The 22,610-nt window shown below is 33.0% G+C and overlaps 1 protein-coding gene across 10 annotated transcripts in view; it reads left to right on the forward strand.

Moving 5' to 3' along the window:
• The window catches only part of LOC121381142 (vinculin-like), an 84,863-nt gene extending 62,796 nt beyond the window's left edge, over positions 1-22,067 (forward strand). For 8 of the 10 annotated variants that reach the window (XM_041510293.1, XM_041510295.1, XM_041510297.1 and 5 more), the window contains 5 exons: positions 2,601-2,716; positions 9,496-9,619; positions 11,503-11,593; positions 12,887-12,925; positions 18,868-22,067. In XM_041510293.1, coding sequence (XP_041366227.1) covers positions 2,601-2,716; positions 9,496-9,619; positions 11,503-11,593; positions 12,887-12,925; positions 18,868-19,034 — 537 coding nt within the window. In that variant the 3' untranslated portion in view covers positions 19,035-22,067. The remainder of the gene's footprint in view (positions 1-2,600; positions 2,717-9,495; positions 9,620-11,502; positions 11,594-12,886; positions 12,926-18,867) is intronic. The other 2 variants (XM_041510294.1, XM_041510303.1) reach the window with 1 other exon arrangement.
• Positions 22,068-22,610: the final 543 nt, after the last annotated feature.

A 22,610-nucleotide genomic window follows, 5' to 3' on the forward strand; every position in this document is an offset into this window, starting at 1 on the left:
AGGGAGACAACTGTTGTTTGAAATGACTGCTTCTAGGGGAGATAACTGTTACTTGCTATGAAGCTAACATTTGAGTTGCCCGTTTTCCATGCTGCTCTTGCAAGGCTCTAGAGCTAGCCCTTCAGTTTCTGTCATCAGTAAGTGGCCGTTTGGTATCATTGTCATGCATGGTGCATGTTGCCATTGTTCATACCAGAGGCTCATCCTTATTTATAACACAAACTCTCCACTTGGTTGTTAACAGTTTTTGTCTGCTGTAATAATGTTATTGACTGGCTTCAGTGTTTTATTTTAAAACTTATTCTGACTTGCATAAAAATTATACATTTTAAGTCCACATCAATGGATCCGTAGTTTGACACCCAATAGCCAATCTATTTTTCGTGCTGGGGTGTCGTTAAACATTCATTCATTCATTCATTCATTCATTCATTCTTTCATTCTTTCATTCATTCATTCATTCATTCATTCATTCATTCAGTGGACCCATAGCATTATTTCCTGTTTTAAAGGTCTTGGTATATGTTGTGCCTAATGATTTGTATACCAAAGATCTTAGCATGTGATGTGCTGTCTGTTAAAAATATCATATAAAAGATGTTGTGCCATTAATTTTTAAAAAGTAACATTTTCTCTGGAATGTGTATAACAATCACCATTTGTATAGCTAACAGCAAAGAGTGGTAACATTTACCATACATGTTCAGTTGACATCTAATAGCAAGTGATCAAACATTATGCCAGAATATTGTTATTCCTTCCCTACTCTTTTACTTCCCCTCCTTCCCTTTCATTTCTTTCCATATTATTACTCCAGTAATATAATCTGCTCAGTTAAGAGTATCCATAGAAATAGCAAGACAATAGCTGGTGTTATATTCACCAGAAGTACAGTATGATCTGATATAGAAATAGCAAGACAATAGCTGGTGTTATATTCACCAGAAGTACAGTATGATCTGATATTTGGTTATATTGGCATGATCTGTGACTGTTTTGTGCCGTGAATGGAATGTTTGACATATATTGTCTATGTAAAAATTAGTTACAGACTCACTCACAGAACGATGTAGTCTTGTATTGTAACTAACATTGAATCAGGTCTAAGTGCATGCGGTAAACTTGAGGTTTCAGTGTGATGCTTATAGCCATTGATAATGAAATTTAGTCAACATCATTGTATTGGTGGGACATGCTTTAGAAGCAGTGTAGGTCAAAGCTTCTGAAATGTACTGTTTAACTTGTAAAGTGATCCTTCAGAGTCATACAAACTGGCTTCAGTCTCTAAAGAGGGTACGTTGATCTTTTGGTGGGTTGATGGAATTAATTGCTGGGAATGTTAAGAGGTACAATTAGAATAATGTATATTAAAGGGACAGACACTAGCTGTTTAAACACTTCAGCATATTTTTCACTATTAGAGCCAATTATGATCACTGAAATCAAACATTACTTGTATTTCATTCTTCAGATTATCCATTTCTGTAGAACTGAAGTGTTTCTGGTCATTCTGGTGTTTCTAATGCCAAACATTTTATTTTTCATATTTTAAAAACACACATGCGTCTGAGAAGTAGCAGTTTATTGATTCGAGTTCTAGTCTATTTTTAAGGATATTTCCCATTTTGACGTCACAGACTCTTCTTTCACTCTTATTGTAACTTTATCTAAATGAGTTACAAGTTCGTAAATTAACTAAACTTAGTGTCCATTCTTTATGGGTTAAAAACTAGGGTCTGCGCCTTTAAAGCTAAAACTGAGTTGAGAAGCAGGCACCACATTATTAACCCTGCTTTCTGTTACAAATTGCAGGATAAAGACCTCCCACATCTAGGTGCTCATTCACATGTACATTGAAATCTTGTAAAAAAAAGCTTTATGATCCTGTTTTTTCATGACCAGTAGTTTTATTCCCCCATTAAATCATATTACTTACGATTATGATTCTTGTTGGACATCTGCTGGCATCTTCTGTTCTAGAGGGAACATAGAGGATCAATGTGGTACACACCATGCAATGTTTTATTTGGGTCTTCATTTCTTACTATTGATATGCATTTGCCATCAGACTCCTGTGGAAGGCTGATGAACATCGGAGTGTAGGCCTCCACCACTTGTAAGAGCAACTGTTTCACATTCATGGATCTGTCATGCAGTATTATATGGCACCACTGATTGACCGTTTCAGTGGTTTGTGAAAAATGTACTCATTAATAACACCTAGCAATGGATATTTTATTTAGTTTTTCAGTAATACCAAAAAGTATTTTTATTAATCAAAATAGGTTATGCATATATTTTTGTTATAACCCTTTTTCAGGATATGCCAGTTTCGAAATTGTGGAGACTTGGAATGCATGCTCAAGTCAGATGTGTTACAGTGTTAAAACCTAACCCAATAGGGATACTCTTAGCGCTGCAAGTAACTCTTTACAACAGAACATGTTTTATTATTTTTAATCTGTTTTCTTAAGCATTCTACGAGCATAAATCCTGCAGTAGAAAATAGATCTACACTGTAGTATGCATACATAATATGTTAACAGTACTGTATAAACCATGAGTGAGTGTTAACATTTTATTATTATTTCTTGTAACAGATGGCAGCCCATGCACTGCACATGGAGGCGAAGCAGTGGTCGAGTAAAGACAACGAGATTATTTCCGCCGCTAAGAGAATGGCCTTGTTGATGGCCAAACTCAGCCAGCTAGTCAGGTTCGTCCTCCTTACGCTTTTCATACAGATGGCACAGAAACCAATGAAAGCAAAACGTTTATAGTCCATCCCACAGGGAACACCTTTTTTCATACTATGAAATTTACTATTAGTTATTTATATTTGAGCCGATTGTTTTCTAAATTGTACACAAAAATAGTATATTTTTGTTATTTCCAAAACACTTTTACTTTTCTTCTGACATCAAACCAAACTGAAATTATTTACATAAAACACTTTTATAGAAGGATGGGATGGACTATAAAATAAAACCTCTATGCCCCACCCCCAATCCATAAACTTGTAAATATACGTGAAAACGTTTTACGTAAGTAGAGTTGACGAGTTCACAAAGAAGTGCAATTAATTATGCCTTGTGTAAAAGGTCTTGTATTCAGTGCTATTTTGGATACTTAAGCTGAATTTATGAAGCCTGGGTTTTTATTTAAATGCAGGTGTTTATGCATTGTAAATGTATGTAGTTACATGTGTGTACGACATAAACAGGCTTTGTAAACTCGCCCTTAGTCTGTTATGGATTTGTACACCAAATAGATTTTTTTTTCAATAATAAAACTTCTCCATCTTTTTACATTCTTTAGGCTGTGCTTCTTATTAGTCTTCTTCAGTTTGCTTTTAATATAATATGCAATTTTATGTACAAGATAATTTTGCTTTTGCCATCATTTCTAGTTATTTTCTGCACTATCCAAGCTTATTCTTATTTTCTAATTAATATCTAGTGTTAAGGGTATATTTTTAAAATGTTATTTTGGAGAACCATAAACTACAATAATCCTTGTCAGGTGATCTCATGGATTTCAAACATCAAATTTCCTGTTTTTACCTCCTTTTAATGAGTGTATATGTAAATTAATTAAAGATAGAAAAATCTAACATTAATTGAATTTTACTAGCAGCAGCTCAAGATTGATATTTTGTAAAATAGTTAATAATCCTCTCTTTTTCTTTTTTTTTAAATACAATTTATTTAGGCCTTTTTTCATAGACAATTTTTTTTTTAATTTATTTATTGATTATTACAAACTATAACTTGTAAAGAAAGTACCATATAAACCAAAATTATTAACATTATACATGCATAGTGTTTGTTCCTTTTTAAAATATCTAGTTATTATTTCTAAACAGCATCAGCCTATACTTTACACCGTCTGTTTCTATGATAAAACACTGTATTTTAAATCTAAACGATTGCATTTCGAACTGTTTCGTAATTGTATGAGATCACCTGACCACAGCACATAACAACCCTTATTCATTTAATCTTCTGTCTTCAGGTGTGGTATTTGCTTATTATCTTTATTTTACATACACCTTCTTCATTCTTGTAAGAAAGGTATTATTTGAAAAAATTATTACTGTTAGTAGCTGAGCATGTCAGACTATGTTACAACCTTACTTACTTGTATACTGAGGAGATCCATTAGATGATTCCCCCCCCCCCCCCCCCCCCCCACATACACACACCTCCATTACCACCACTGCTTCATAACCAGTCAATCCGAGTATGTATTATTGACTATTTTGTCTGTGGCAAATGTATCGAAATGTGAGAATCCGTGCGGGTTTTTTTAAGAGTGGTGCTTGTACAATGTAGGTGTCTGTTCTTACTCTGGACTCTTGTCTTGCAATTGCCTTGGATATGTTAGAGCCGTAATAACTATTCTTAAGGATGATGAGTACGGCTGGATGTACTTCAGTGCCAGGGCAATGAGCAGTAGATTGTATTGACGATCACTGGTAAACACTTTCAGATCATGTACTGGTTCTGTCATGGTGGTTGGTGCTTGGCAGGACCAACTGGAACTTTAAACGTCTGACCAGCACTGTCACTGCGATCATGATGATTAATTACGTTTGTCAGTGTAATGAATTCGGAATTTCGCTCTGTATACTTCACCAACATGTTCTTTATGGCACTCATAAATCTGTAGGAACAATCCATTCGTTGGTATATCAAAATCTATTGTTTGTGCCTTATTCCATAAAAAATATATATCTCTGATTAGGTTTTTTCCTGTCCCAACCAGTGCACCACAACTGGTATACCAAATGCCATAGTATGTGTATTTAAAAGATCCCTTGCTGTTAATGGAAAAAGAAGAGGATTTCCTCAGACTACAAGTAAAAAATTATCAAATGTTTGACATCCAGTAGCCAATGGTAAACAAATCCATGTGCTCTAGTGGTGGTGTTAAACAAAACAAACTTAAACTTTAACACATCTAGTCTGACGTGCTGAGAACATTATGATTTTGCGCTGATCTTTTTACCCTAACTAGTCTGGATTCTAATGCTTCTATGGTTACAGCTCTGAAGCAAGGTGAGTGACCTTTGACCTGACTGACCATTGGTTGCTGATTATTTCCATTTGCTATGTACAGTGAATGTGCATCCAGTGGTTGTTTTCAAACAATAGATAGCTGACATTGTAGAAGAATTGTAGCCATTCTCAGAAGAATTGTAGCCATTCTCAGAAGAATTGTAGCCATTCTCTAATACTGTAATATTCAGTTATTAAAGACACAGAAGCAAGAGATACAGAGTGACACCCATAATCCTAATTTAGTGTCAGGGGTTCTAGATTTGTTTTTAAATTCACTTGCCATGAGACCAATGGATTTAAAAATTAACTGGGATTTTTCTTGTCCCCATTAATGTCCATTGACTGATATATCAAAGACTGTGGTATGTGTTATTCTGCCTATAAAAAAAGCTCCCTTGCTGCTAATGGAAAAATGTAGTTCAACTTTTTAAACTTTTAAAACTCTCCTATCACATTTGTTTAAAAACAGGCTAGGGAGCATTTCATAATACAGCTGAAAACATAGATGTAACTACACATTAAAAGTGTACTGAGGTGTCCTTCCGGATTCATTTGTCTGGGTGTTTTTTTGTTTGAAAGACCTGCTATATCTTAAAGTGGACATATTCTATAGAACTTTCATTGCCTATTTCGTTCCATTTTATATGGAAGATTTGAAATTGTCATGACAGTTAAGAGTTTGAAGAAACAACTGGATGTATTTGTTATGTTTGCATGCATTCTTGCTCACTGCTGCTTGAATATTTCTGTTCTTCCTCCCATCATTTGGCCATTTTACTCTTAGGTGGAAAAAATAAATAATTAAAATTCAGAAACTTCATCTATAAATGTGTGTGTTATGGTTGGGCTCATTATTTTCTTTTTTTAAGCATAAAAATCATGATTAAGTCATCCGTAAGTAATAGACATCATTACATGTATATATTTCTGTTTAAAAAATAAGATACAGGTAAAATTGTAATTGAATAAGTAATAAAAAAAAAAAATGTTTTATTTCTTTTTTGAGTTTCATTCCATCTTAATCAGTTTTGGTACAATTTTGCCTATAAATTATATGCAAAAAACAGCATTTTAATTTTCATTCATATTTGTTTCTGCCTGTTCAGTTTTCTGTTGCCCATAACAGTTATTTAAAATTTCGTCTTCAAAGTGTAAGCTACATCTCATGACTGTCAAATATTTTCAGGAATTAGTGTTTCGGTTTTGAGTTCATATTTGTTTTGCATGAGATGAGGGAAGGTGGATAGAGTTGTAATAAATCAGTTTTTGCATGATATATCAAACATGAAATCTACTTGTAAATAAGAATACAAGTAGATTTATTATTTATATTACAATTGAATCTGTGTATAAGCAGTTTTAGTTCTATAGAAATTGGCATTAACTGTACTAAAGCAATCTATGTATGAAAAAGATAAATTTTCAGAATTCTGTTCTTCCACATATCTTAGAGTTTGGGTCAGAAGCATGAGATAATGAGGTGGAATCCTAAACTATCTATTACCCACTATATTTCTATAACTGTAACCTCAGCGTTACCCGGTATATTTCTATAACTGTAACCTCAATGTTACCCGGTATATTTCTATAACTAACCTCAGCATTACCCAGTATATTTCTATAACTGTAACCTCAGCATTACCTGGTATATTTCTATAACTGTAACCTCAGCGTTACCCGGTATATTTCTATAACTGTAACCGCAGCGTTACCCAGTATCTTTCTATATAGTATAACTGTAACCTCAGCGGTACCCGGTATATTTCTATAACTGTAACCGCAGCATAACCCGGTATATTTCTATAACTGTAACCTCAATGTTACCCGGTATATTATTTTTATGATAATTGCCGATCCTAAAAGTATTTTCTATAACTGTAACCTCAGTGTTGCCCGGTATATTATTTTTATGATAATTGCCGATCCTAAAACGTTTCTATAACTGTAACCTCAGCGTTGCCCGGTATATTATTTTTATGATAATTGCCGATCTTAAAAGTATTTTCTATAACTGTAACCTCAGCGTTGCCCGGTATATTATTTTTATGATAATTGCCGATCCTAAAAGTATTTTCTATAACTGTAACTTCAGCGTTGCCTGGTATATTATTTTTATGATAATTGCCGATCCTAAAAGTATTTTCTATAACTGTGACCTCAGCGAGCGACAAGGAGCTGGACATAATCCATTGTGAGAACACTTGCCAGAGGGACAGTCAGTTGTCGATTGATCTCACACAGGTTTTTTTTATAAATTGTTTTATTGATTAACATGTAAAAGAATGATAAGACCCCTGTCCTGTGGCAGGTTATTATAAGTGTATGTGGCTTTAATTCAAGGGTTGCAGGTGGCATTTGACATGTGGTGTTGGGGGATGATGTGCTGTGGCAGGTTATTATAAGTGTATGTGGCCTTAATTGAACAGTTGTAGGTAGCATTTGACATGTGGTGTTGGGGGATGATGTGCTGTGGCAGGTTATTATAAGTGTATGTGGCTTTAATTGAACAGCTGTAGGTGGCATTTGACATGTGGTGTTGAGAGAATGTTCTATTGATTGTTCCGCTTGTGTTGACTTGGTTGATCCCCGTTTTGACCGTTTCCCCATCCCCCCTGGTTTTGTTTCTTAGTCTGTTCAGTATGTGGAAATGAGCATATTTAAAGTGAGAGAAACATACAGTACTTAATGTGGAGTGGCATAAAACATGAATCTTTTATTTCAGAATGAAACACGTGACTGTATATGATATACCATCATTATACATATGTACCTCCATTACTTTTAACTATTGTCAGTTTAACTTCATTTGTATATTTATTGTGACTCATTGTAATAATTAACTCCCAAGTGAAGTGTGTATTAAGTATTTGGTTATGCATCTACATGTTTAACAGGCAATTGTTGTTTTAATTATGTTGCTGGTGTCTTAACATAAATTAATTTACTTGTTAAATGGATATCTTATGGTCTGTTACGGTGACTAGCATTCCTGTATTTTTAAGTATAGAAATCATAGTGCGACTAGTCGTACTGAGAAATATCAACACATTATCAAATGATTTAAAATACATGTATCTGTATTACATGCAGGGCTTCTAGATTATGGTAGCCCACTTCCATGGCTAGTGATATTCAATGTTGGGCTAGTAAATAACTACTATTGTCATGCCCGACAGCTAGTGAAAACAAAGAGGTCAAATGTTGCAGTTAAGTTGATTTTGTAAATATGAATATCCTGCCCCCACCCCAACCCCCCAATGTTTGTGTTTTTAAGGTCAATTTCCTCCTTTAGGTGACATATCTGATTATTACTATTAGTAAAATTGTATTAACTTAAAGTAAAGTAGGGCTAGTGAATTTTTAATCATGGCTAGTAAATTTTTAAAATCACTGATCCCACGGCTTTTATAAAATTTTTGATTCCAGTGGATTTTATAAAAATTCTAGAAGCCTTGATGACATGTATATCTATTGTAATCAAACTGATTCATTTATAATGTGATGAAACAATAATTGCCAGTCTTGTACTCAAAAAGCTCTATTGGATACAAAAAGCCCATATTGGATACAAAAAGCCTATATTGGATGCTAAAAGTATATATTGGTTGCTAAAAATTAATATTGGACATACATGTGTATGTGCACATTGCTATGTTAAAGTAACATTATTTTTATTCATTTCTCAGCTGTGCTAACGCTGTGAGAGTGCCTCAGAAAAAACAAAATAATAATAAAATCTGATATACATGTATAATTACATGTAGGTAGGGAAAGACAAAAAACTGAAAATTTTACTCCATTTCAACTAAATTTAATAGTCATTCTGTAGTTTACACTTTGATAAGCATCTGCATTGTAATATGATGCCGTATATTTTGAGATATAATACAACATCGGTTCAAGTAACAGAATACATTTATCACATCAGCCAACGTACATGTAGCAGTGATGTTAGTAACAGGAGTATTATTTTAAAAGTAACCCACATATAAAACTTTAATATGAAACTAATAAATAAGTTGTGATACGTATAATAAAAATGTATTATTCAGTGTTGTTTCCAATATAAAATGTCATTGTACGCGTTCACATTGTGTTGAAAATACATATTGAACTCTCCAATACAGATATTCACAATGTGAGCTTGTAGAATGAAATCCCATATTGTAAAAAAAAAATAAAAAAATGCATTGAAATTTGTGTAGTAACCTTATAATATATGCTCAGAAGTGTACTGCACAAAACATCTGATATAATTTTATTTGCAAAATATTTAGAGAAATCATAGAAAAAATACAATCAAGTGCTGTAGACTACAAATTACTTTGCAGTGTGCTTTTTTCATGTTCCTTGTTTATTATTGACATTGACATATTAAGTATTGTTTCAAGATACTGTTATATCATTTTGTATTTGTATTTTATGGTTTCAGGGGTGAAGGTGGCACTAAGAAGGATCTGATTGCTACGGCTAAAGCAATTGCCGAGTCATCGGAGGAAGTCACTCGACTCGCCAAGAAACTCGCTTCAGACTGTACAGACAAGAAGATGAGAACAGTAAGATTTGCAAACACTGCATTAATTTCTGTTTTGTTTGTGTTTAAGAAGAGTGATTGGCTTTTTAATTTTTTAAAGTTTAAAATAATATTTTTAATTTTTAATTTTAAAAATTTTATGGACATGAATGATCAAATTCATAGTAATTTTAATAATATGACCCTGAGATACATGTCTGCATATCTTACGAAGGACTTTCAAATCAGAGATGATTCCTTTTTGGTACAAGTTTATCTTTAGAAGGAAAAATGTATCTGTTTTAATAATGTAGACATAACATGAGTTTGACACCCAATAGGCGATGTATTTTACATGCTGGGGTGTTGTTAAACATTAATTTTTTCATTGAAACAACGTGATCCCCGACCTGGGTGCAGACCTTTCTTGGGTATAATATCAGGGTTCGCACAGGAGCTTGAAGTGCTTGAAAGTACTTTAATTTTGTTAATGTATTTTCAAGGCCTTGAAAACCTTGAAAAATCTTACTTTTGTGAAAAAATCTTTGAAAAGTCCTTAAATTTTATTTTCCCCTCTTGAAAAAAATAGGAAACATGCCTTTCCTAGCTTTAGTAAAAAAAATTGAATCACGTCCGTAGATTTATTTACACGTCAATCCCAAACTTCTTTGTCATTCCCGCCAAATATGTGCTTCGACTATCCACGGAAATTAAATATTAACAAATACTGCTGTCTAATTGGGTCAAAGTATTTGTGCATGCAGACATGTGGTCGTTGTGCATCATCGGAAGACGCCATTGTTTGATTGTTAAATTCACCGTGAAAATTCTTTCAACATGCCAGGCAAGTGTAAATTTAACAATACCTGGTTGCAAACTGGCTTTTGTGTGTGCCCGATGATGGACACAAAGCGCGATGCAGACTATGCTTTAAAGCATTCAGTGTAGCAAGCTTGGGCGAGGCAGCGTTACGAAATCTGTATGTTTGTAGTTTGAATAAATGATCAGGTGTGTACTTTGTTTTGTTTGTCAGGCTAGTTTAACATATTTAATGATGTGCGTTAGTATTTTGCAACTTGATAAATTTTGTGACTGGGATTTACTGGTGAGCGATAATAGGCGAACAGCCATAGCGCTCTTGGGAAATGACGTCACAGATTAGTTCAGCGACGCCCGCGCTCAAGATGCAGACATGCCGAGCTTGATATGTATACGGTGATGTCTGGTGAACCGGCGCACCTAAGCATTAAAATATAGTTTTTAGAATTAAAACTGGAGGGCAAAGCTGTAAAATTGGTTTGGGTGAAATAAGTAGTGCATCATCTGTAATACACTGTTAGTATCTGTGACATCTGTTGTAAAGAAACACATAAGTATCGTCAATAAATGTACTTACACACACACACACACACCTGTATTCAAAAGGACTTCGTGCTAAATTAAGGCTTGAAGCGGTGTATAATTATATGTGCAATGACAGTCTACTTTTTATTTCTAGGTAAATGTATTTAAAACATGTTTTGTGTCCTTGAAAAATTAATTTAAGTACTTGAAAAAGTCTGTATGACCTGTATGAACCCTGTAATATACATGCTTGTGATATGTATGTGAGTATATATACAATGGAACTCCTCTAAACCAGACACACAGGGGACCAAGTAAAAAGTCTGATTTTAACATGTATCCGGTTTACAGAGGTTCTTTTCTGCACAGATATTTAAAAAGGGACTATGAAAAACGTCCGGTTTTGAGGGATTGTCGGTTTACAGAGGGTCCGGTTTTGAGAGGTTTCACTATATATATAATCGTTTTTTAATGACATACATGTACATCACATAATATGATAATGATGGTGATAATTAATATAAAAACCAGAAACATTTGTTACGCTACCAGTAATTAATATTTTAAATAATATTTTCACAGAACCTGCTCCAAGTTTGTGAACGAATCCCAACAATCGGCACTCAACTTAAGATTCTGTCTACGGTGAAGGCCACTATGCTGGGAGCACAAGGTGAGTCCACTGATTTCTCTCTAGTTGAATATGATTCTCATCACTTGCTAGGTGTGGTAGAAATAATTCCAAGGCTTTTTGCAGCAGGTTTGTTTTAATAGAAATTCTCTTCTTTCCATTGTAATCTTTGTTATTAAACAGAATTTATACAGAATAAAGTAATCTTGAAAGCCTTAATATCAAATGTATTTTGAATATTTAATTATTTAAATTTCATCCATTTTACTCCCATAATATCCTAATTTTCGATACTCTTTCACGTGTAAATGCAGTTTTTAAGAAACCAACTTTTGAAGTTGAGATGCTTCTAAAGGTTTTAAATAAAGCAGGACATGACATGTTTACTTCTGTATTATGTTACATTAGATTATGAGAAGCAACAGTATTTTAAAAATTCAAACGATCTTTGATGTATTATTTACTTCTACTTGATGTTACAAGATGGTGGCAAGATTATAAGTTTCAACAACTATGATCAAGACATGCCTATGTCTCAACAGAGTTTAAAAATAAAACATGCATTGACCTATTTACTTCTACTTGATGTTACAAGATGGTGACAAGATTATAAGTTGCATCAAGACATGTTTAAAAATAAAACATGCATTCATTTATTTACTTCTACATTACGTTACAAGATGGTGACAAGATTATAAGTTGCATCAAGACATGTTTAAAAATAAAACAAGCATTGATCTATTTACTTCTGTATTGTGTTCCAAGATGGTGACTAAACTGTTTTACATGAGTAAATTATGAAATCATTGGCAGGTGAGAGTTGGGCATTAAGAAAACATGAACAAAAATGTCTCGACTTTCACCCAGAATTTTATTGTCAACTGTTAGGGAATATTTACATGTATCTTACATGAAACAGCATTAGTCACAAAAACCTGCCTACTCTTATAACTGAAGCTCCATTCTAAATGTTTTGAATTTTTTTTTTAAAAAGACAAAAAACCTCAGCTGTTTGATGTAAAACAAAAATGAAAGGAGATAAAAAAAAATCACATTTGCTCAGACTGTATCGACTTTTGGCTTTGTTATGAATGTAATGCATTAACATTTACCTCTAATTAAAACGTGTTAAGATTGATTTAAAAAAATCAATACAAACAAGTTTAAGTCACGTTTGGTTTATTCTTTTCAATTTAATTTGTAAGTGATTTAAAAAAATCAATACAAACAAGTTTAAGTCACATTTGGTTTATTCTTTTCAATTTAATTTGTAGGTTTTTTTTATTCTTTGATCATTGGATTTGTGATATTTATTGACACTGTATCTGAATGTAGAACCCGTGCCGAGCCCAGACGGAAGTGAAATAGCGTGTGGTAAACTGATTTTACGCATGTTTGATCTTGCATTGTGTTAACTTCCTCTTGGTAGTTAACCGTTGGTTTGCCGTGAACACAGATGCTGTAGTGATTCATCTACATTATAAAACTAACCGTCTTCTGAATTTCGTAAATGGTTATTATGTATTTCAAACAAGCAACAAAATATTTGTATTTGCATGTATTTTACTGCTTACGTCCTGTTTTGTAGTCGACAGTTGATTTGCTGTAACTTGAGATATAGTAGCTATTCAAGCTCATTAATGTCAGGTTTTTTTCTTTCTTTTAAGGTGTTTTGTTTATTTTTTATTTTTTTATCTTTATTTTATTTTTTATTTTTTTAAATTGTTAAAAAAGTTCTATATGGAGTAAGAAAACAATTGTTGGTGTTGATTACATTTTTGTGGTTAACAAAATTTATTCTTTACTCAGCAGAAATTGTTAAAAGAGTTTGATAATTTTTCTCTTCTATTTCTTGTTTAGTTTTTTTGTTTTGTTTTCTAAAACCTTGCATGTTTATGATTTGTAACTTGATCTAGATTTTATCTATAGATAATCAGTAGATGATTACATGTTAAGTAAGATTTTGTGTTGTGCATACGTTTTTGTATAAATTGTATTCTTTTTTTTAAATATTTTTTTTTAATAACTGAACAAGTGTTTTATCTGAAACTAAACATAGAAGTATTTACCGATTTATTGATATTAACAATGACATTGAAAATTATAACAAATTAAATTATTATATTGTATGTAAGTACTCTGGTTTTACATTCAGATTTTAATCTAGTCTAGATTTAAAAAAATATATAATAATATGATTACCTTTAATATTAAAATGAATTGTGAAATACCAAGCAAAGTGGTAACGGTAAACACCATTCCTACCACCCCATCCTTTATTTAAAGGTGCATTTACTCAAATCTGACTATTAAAAAAGAAAAAGAAATTGTTGGCCAAGTTGACAATAGTAGATGTTAATTTAAATGGCTGCTGGGTGAAAATGAAAAAATCTGTACCAAGTAATGCTGGAAATATTGATCTTTAACCCCCTTCCCCCAACAGTTAACAACTGGGGTTTTCCACGTTCTAATCTGTGTAGATTGTGAATATTTGCTTTTACTGATTGCATGTCGTGTTTGGAACCATACAGTTGTTTGATACACAAGCCATGTCGTGTGTAGAGGAATTTAATATTTTAATAGTGTGGATGGAGGTAGTACACATTTAGTTTTAATCTGTGAATGGTGGGTGTTAAATGGTGGGATTGGGTATTCAGATTTAGTTTTATTCTGTGAATGGTGGGTGTTCATTGGTTGAACTGGGTATTAAAATTTAATTTTATTAGAACTGAACAGTGGGTGTAACGATCGGTGTAACGGTGGGTGTTACGGTGGGTGTTACATAGTAGGACTGGGTATCAAAACTGATTCATCTCTTGATTATTGTTTTAACTTGGCAGCGAAACGACAGCAACTGTATCAATTTTTGCATTTACCACCAACTAAGTTTTGGCATTTAGTTTTTTTCTAGATTGATAATGAAACTTGGTTTATAGTTGCATCTACGAATGCTCATCTCAATGCATTTTTAAAAGAAAAAGTATTTTTTTAAAATTGCAATAAAAATTTATTCATTTTATTATTATTTAAAAAAAAAAAATATATATATATATATATTGCTTTTTCTTATTTTCTTTCTTAAAGAAGTACATTAATTCTGAATGTTAACTCACAAATTGTTTTTATTCACTGAAGTAGGTGCGATGTTTAATTCTGCAGCATTCGTTGACAAATAATTTTAAAGCCCACGTGTATGGATCAAGTTATTGAAAAATAAGACTTGCCTTGTAAGAACAAAGAAAACTAAAATATTGAGCTTCCACTTTAATTATCAATAAGAATATAACAAAGAATAACCTACATACACAAAAAAAACCATCAGCTGTTGGGTTATAATAAACATTTCCAACCATGAGTGTATTCAAGCATTGGATACAGCATATTTATCCTATAACTTATCCATTATATCCATGTTATAAACCCATGTGATAATTTAGTGTATTAACCTTGTTAAAGGGACATTCCTGAGTTTGCTGCAATGTTTGAGACGATATCGACTAACAAAGACTTTTTAACGATTGTAATTAAATATCAAAGATATTTTTCTGCATAAAATATTAGTGGCTGGATATTAAATATGTTTCTGATCGTTCTAATATTTGTACTGGGTTAAATTTTGTTTTATTTCTGAAAATATATTTTTTCGTATGTACGAAATTATTTGAAGACGAAATCCAGTTTGGGCTTCTTACAACTAGTAAGACGACCAGAAACACATTAAATAGACAGACACTGATATTCTAAACAAGAAAATATATTTAATATGTAAGTTTAATTGTAGAAATATTTTATTAGTCGGAAACATCTTACTATGCAGCAAACTCAGGAATGTCCCTTTAATAATGGTATGCAGATTTTCAAGGTGTGTCGGTAATAATGTTTTGCTGTGAATTGGTCATTTGTTTACAAGCCATCAAGACATGTATATCTGAGCCTAACGTTTTCATAATATTTAGGATATGACGTCAAAGTAATTTGTGCTAATCGTGATGATGTTATATTATCAATGGAGGCGACTTTAGTACTGTAATGTACTAAATATCGAATGAAGATGTTATTTTATAATTTTTAGCAGAGCCGCGACAAATACCAATTAAAGGGAGAGTAAACTCAAACATGAGCCTTATGTGTTGGAAAGATGCATACCTGGACCACCAACACATACTGACACTTTAAAGGGAGATTAAACTCAAACGTGAGCCTTATGTGTTGGAAAGATGCATACCTGGACCACCAACACATACTGACACTTAAGAAATAAAAAATGCGTAATTTTAGAGTTAAAAAAAGCGTGATTATTCCTTTTAATTGGGGGCAGCCATTTTCTTTTGTTTTTGGTGCATCGGGAATTCTAGCTTGGGGCGAAGTAACGTCAGCTCCGACCAACTCCTGTATGCACAGTGTAAACAAAATTGATGGATAAAGCAAATGCAGTCATTTACGACAAAGCACTTCAACCTGACTTGCAAAACAACATAAATGACTTGATAATATAATAAACTATTTAACTAAATATATATCAATTTGCATTAATAGAACAAAATGGGGTTATAGTATTTTTCTCTCTCAAAAAATCCAAAGAAAAAATGCATATTATTAGACCTATTGGTAGGGTATGTTGGAGCAAAAATGACCACTCACGGTTTCCAAGTGATAATTTTCTTTTCTTTGGGACTACGTAATTGATCAGTTTTGTGATTTTAGATGGGAAAAGTCTACATAATCAAGGGTTTTACGGAATTATTTACAGTAATAAAGCAGGACAGCTGATAATGTCCATTACAATTTTAGCGGTTTTCTTATAATACTTTGTGATCTCAAGAAAACAGGCACATATTTTTTTTTGTGTGTCTAGACACCGTGACTGGTGACCATCCAAAATATACACCTGCCAATCAGGAACCACAGGTACAGGCCACAGAAAGAAAAGACCAATTAACTAAAAAAAACCCACTCTTGATTATCATTTCAGTACGTGGGTTAATGTATGGACAAAATATAATAGTTATTTTGACACTTTGACAATGGTGGTTTATTTTGTATTGAAAGATAATATATAGTTATTGGTGGCTTACTGGGATGGATATTATTACAGAACATTGCGATGCATCCAGTTCTAAGACTAATTCCTGACATGACACGTTATGTATTACGTAAACACCGACTCGCCAGAGGGCGTATTCACTGGGATGGTACAAAATGGCTGCTCCCATTTTATATAATAGCCGTCACATTTAACTGTTTTATTGATTAAATATAAGATTATACTTTTTGATATTAAACAATAATGTGCATTATATAACGATGAATATACAAACCAGGCCAAAAGCCTTACTTAAGCATTCCTTTAACACAGACTCGGTTGATAATTTCCATATTAAAAGACACTTGTGTCGAATCCTCTATATACACTATACACAAAACAGATAAGAAATAAATGAGTTAAAACTGATCAATACTTACATGGATGGGCATGTGAACCCTGCTGCTGTTGGTATTTTTCCTTAAGCCACAGCTAAATATTTTTATAATATATTTGATACATTTGTGTGTGTGTATATTTGTGCATGTTGTAGTAAATATTACATGTAGTTGCTTAATGGCATGCCCACTTAACGATGGAAACATTTTCCAACTGTTTTGAATAATTACCTGGTAGTGGTACTTGTGATAAAATAACAAAGTTTTTCTGTACATTTGTTTTGAGATCTATATTGGAAACAAAAGCTCTCAAGTATCTCAATACTATTGAAATGTGGTATGGTGTTGAGAATTAAAGACTGTAGTTGTCTGTATTGAGCTCAAATTGTCTGGCTATGATGTTAGATCTGTTTACTTGCATTTTTTTTTTTTTTTATTCCTTTTGATCATAAGCAATGTTGTTTTCATTTTTATTCTTTTTTGTTCTTATTTTGTCGTAAATTAAATGTTATGCCTTTGCTGTCAAACTCATTTCATTTTAAAAACACTTTTTATCCAGAAATCTTTGAATTTGGAATGTAATTATTATTATGACTATAGTACTATCACTAGTCATTGATAGAAAACACCAGTTGTGTGGTGTTAATTATTATTCCAAATTCAAATACGTTTTAACTTCCGTTTGTCCACAGTTGTGTAACAAAATAATTGTATTTAATTATCAGTAATTGTTAAGCTTCTTTTTTTTTTTTTTACAATTGTAGATATACCTGCTTAATATTAATGAGACTATCGTAAGTTTGCAGCTATTGTAACATGTTTCGGACTAAGAGAGACTTAAAATTACATATTAAATACATTTCTTAATTTAGTTTATCAGAGTCTATATATACGAGATGTTTCTGGTCATCATAGTGTTTGTACTAGCCCAAACTGGATTTTACTGGCCTATAAATTTATATCTTAAAAAACCCTAAATACATACATATATATAAATATATATACCAGTGAAAAATAGTTCCTGTTTACTAATAAAATGGTCTCAAACCAACTGAAAATTTTGTAGTCAAAAGTTTAACACAGATGATGACATCAACCTAACTGCAAATTTTCTCATAATGTTTGTAAATATAATGACCAAAAATAATTTTTTGAAAAACAATTAGATTTTTCCTTTATTACCGTTAAACACATACCTTGTGCAGTACATGCACAGGAAATTTTTTCCATAGGTATATAAATGTATATTATATTAAGAAGTAAAAATGAAGTTTGAGCTAGTACCATGATTGAACTGACCAACAACAATGGGTACACGGATGCTGACATTCTAGACAAGACAATGTATTCAGTATGTAATTCCAGTCATTAAAACCGACTACCTAGTAAGAAATATGTTAGACTGGCAGCAAATGTTGAAATGATCCCTCTGACCCAAGCTGACCGGTTTACCAACCCAGGCTAACCGGTTTACTGACCCAAGCTGACCAGTTTACTGACCGGATTACTGATCCAGGCTGACCGGTTTACTAGTTTACTGATCCAGGCTGACCAGTTTACTGACCAGAGTTGACCGGTTTACTGACCCGGGCTAATCGGTTTACTGACCCGGGCTAATCGGTTTACTGACCCGGGCTAACCGGTTTACTTGCCCAGGCTGACTGGTTTACTGACCCAGCCAACCGGTTTACTGACCCAGGCCAACCGATTTACTAACCCAGGCCAACTGGTTTACTGACCCAAGCTGACTGGTTAACTGACCCGGGCCGACCGGTTTACTGACCCAGGCTAACTGGTTTACTTGCCCAGGCTAATCGGTTTACTGACCCAGGCTAACTGGTTTACTTGCCCAGGCTAATCGGTTTACTGACCCAGGCTAACTGGTTTACTTGCAGGGTCTGAAGAGGACCAAGAGGCCACAGAGATGCTGGTCGGTAATGCACAAAATCTGATGCAGGCCGTGAAGGAGACGGTCCGCGCGGCTGAGGCGGCGTCCATCAAGATCCGCATCGACGCAGGCTACACAATACGCTGGATGAGGAAGAGGCCGTGGTACACATAGTGGCGCAGTCCTCGGAAGGGTTATCTCCCTCGTGGGGAGTTGTTTTACTTGCAAGGAGTGATCTTCCTTGCAGAGAGTTGTCTCCCTTGTGGGGAGTTGTCTCCCTTGTGGGGAGTTGTCTCCCATGCAGAGTGATCTCCTTTTGCAGAAAATTGTCTCCCTTGTGAGGTGTGATCTCCCTTGCAAGGAGTTGTCTCCCTTGCTTGTATTGTATACTCTTTTATTAGAGAGAGTAATCTCCATCTCTCATGCTGGGAGGGTATACTCTATTTTTAATTAGGGAGAGTTGTCTCCCAAGCTGGGAGAGTATACTCCATTTGTATTAAGTGCCTACAGCATAGTCCGTGTATCGTATGGTGATGTATGGGAATGTATCGTGATCTCCAGACAAAATCTTGGCCCGTGGTGCCAAGAGCTCATTTTGTTGTCCAGTACAAAGAAACTCCAAAATGCATAAAAAAAAAAAAAATGAATGTTGGCTTCGTGATAATAAAACTGACCCATCTAGACTTAAATCAATATGACTTATCTGGGAATTGGAGAGTAATCTGGGAATTGGCAGTGGGTGATTTGTGAATTGATTGGTGATTTGCAAATTGGCAGTGGGTGATTTGTGAATTGATTGGTGATTTGCAAATTGGCAGTGGGTGATTTGGGAATTAGTAGTGGATGAGCTGGGAATTGGTGGGTGGTATAACTGAAATGAAATCAACAGTCTATACATGCTAAGTCTCTGGGTCTCTAAATTTTTCTTAAAGATCCTTGGGACTCATGATGATTTTCAATGTGGATCTGTCTCTAGTCTAGACATCAGTTTTATTATCAGTGGCCCATGTTGTTTCATTGCAATTCTTTGTGCATTTATTTCTAAACTAGTTGTTACAACTTACACGGTTTTTGTTTTATTCAAACACTTACATCTTAACTAGTAATTCAGATCATGTGGTTTTAATTATGCCAAAGATAATTTATATAAAGACTTGAAATTATTGTATGCAGTTGACCGTGAATGTTGGGCCAGTTGTTAACTTTGTTGAGATTTTATTAATAAATTTTACATTTTAAAATAGTAAGAATTTTTAGCACAATCCATAATGCTTAAATGTAAGCAGAAAGATTTTAAATATATCATAAATATTAAATTAGTGAGAATTTGTGAAATATGGTGTTGGAGACCCAATTTGATTTAACAAATGCTGTGAAACATCTGGAGTTTATAAGTTCACTGACCTTCAGAAAAGTTCATTTTGGAACTTTTTTTTAAATGCATAATTTGAGGGTAAAAGTTGCATAAAAAGAGCTTTACCCATCTCTGTATAATGTCTCACAGTTAGAATCAACAATTAGTCTGTCCTTATTGTGACGGAGTTATCAAAACATTGTTTTTATCAGTCTACTACTGACCACGCTCTTTCATTTTTACATTTTTAGTGCATTACAACATAGCACACATTTTTACTGCTGAATTCATCATTTTACAAACACATTTTTAAGAACATTTTGCATCTTCCTAGGTGATGTTTTGGCACTGTGTATTTTAAAATAAAGTAATTTTAACAAATTTTATCTGGAATGATAGTCCACTTCGCTAAAATGAAAAATATTTTGTTTTGTACAAAAGAGAAATACAAAATTGGTATTTAAAAAATAATTATGAATTTCAAATATTAATTTATAATTGTATAATATTACCCTGCTGTTAAGTGGTGATGGCAGATTTAATTGAAAGAAAGATTCAAATTTTTGGCTGAAGAATAGTATATCAAGATTGGATAAATGGATTATTAACAATTTTACATGTTTGAGCAGTGATTCTTGTAGCTAATTATCATTTCAGACTTGTGCAGTTGTAAAGCAACACTTATAAAATCATATTTGTACTGAATGAGGAACAGTGTTTCTTAATCAAGTGATCATAGCATTGTACATGAACAAAATCAGAATCTAGTGGAAGTAAAAAAAACTTATTATGTTGATCATGATTGTAATAATACCATACAGCCACATTCAGCTGTATATTGCTAGCTCACACATTTATTATGCACAAAAGAACTAGGCTATAATTATCCCATAAAATTGCTTCTCATTTAAAGTTTGAAGGCTTCTTAACTGCACACTGAAAATAATTTCCCCTCGTCTATTTTGCCCCCCAATGTTCTATTATCTGTACATAATGAAAACATTTGGATTAAGTACAGTATCGATATGTGCCAAGTGTGATGTTATATATGACTAAGGAAATACACATCGATTAAAATGGTGCTAGTTTTGAAACTGTTTTGTTTGGAACATTTTTAAACATCCTATTTGTGCTTTGTTACCTCTGTTGCTGTTATGACCTGAAATGAATGCCGTATTTTTAGTTTTAGTACCCTGCCGAGATGCATTAAAATATATTTTACAAAACCAGTTTTATTGTTTTTAGAATTTTTCATTTCATTGACATTATATTACTTGCAGTATGATTTTTTAAAGTTATTATTACCTCTATTGGTTCCAACGTTTGATGAAGCAATTGTTTTAGAAAATGCCCATTTTATTTCATCATTATCGGATTCTCTGGGGGGGGTTTTCTTGTTGCTTTGATTTTCAAGTTTTTCAAGTTTTACAAAAGGGATGTGAAGTATGTTTAGAGCATGGTTTAATTACCATGTTTGTTGCTAAATTAGGTTTACTTTTAGGTTTGTTTTTGTTTCATTTCATAGTTAACTTGTTTTTAAATATGTTGGCATTGATTTTTTTTTTTAAATAATAAAATCATGAAAATGTTATTTTAAATTGTACGTTATTTTATGACGTAGCAAAATATACGGTGTTCATAATATGTGTTAACTTTATTTACTATTAATATTGTATTTTTACTATAGTAATTTCTCTGTGGTTTTAACTGTATTAGTGAAATTGTAGTAACTTATATATATGTACCTGTATGTAGAAGTATCAAATCTATGTATTGAATGCATTTTTAATTGTAGACTGCATGCACATATTTATTATTTTATCATTTTTTTTCAATAAACTGTGATTTTCATACAGAATTGTTGGTTATGTAATTTGATTTGAACTAGTATCATTTGACCGCAGGACTTCTAGATTATGGTAGCTCCACTCCCATGGCTAATGATATTCAATGTTGGGCTAGTAAATAATTACTATTGCTATGCCCGATGGCTAGTGAATGTTTTTGGTCAAATGTTGCAGTTAAGTCTATTTTGTAAATATAAATATCCTGCCCACACCCAGCCCCTCATTGTTAGTGTTTTAAGCTCTATCTCCCTCTTTAGGTAACATATTTGATTATTTCTAGTATTTAGTAAAATTGTATTAACTTTTAAGTAAAGTAGGGCTTGTGAATTTTTAATCGTGGCTAGTAAATTTTTTAAATCACTTATTCCATGGCTAGTGGATTTTATGAAAATTTTAGAAGCCCTGCAAGTTGATCTATATTACAGTATATCAAACATTTGGGAGATACCAGTAAAATAGGCATGACCATTTTTTGCAGAAATACGGTAGCCAATGAGCAATAATAAGGTTCCATTTTATTCCATTTATTTTGAAGTCGTGTTGTAGTAT

The sequence above is a fragment of the Gigantopelta aegis genome, chromosome 9 (assembly GCF_016097555.1).
Source record: "Gigantopelta aegis isolate Gae_Host chromosome 9, Gae_host_genome, whole genome shotgun sequence".
NCBI lineage: Eukaryota > Metazoa > Mollusca > Gastropoda > Neomphalida > Peltospiridae > Gigantopelta > Gigantopelta aegis.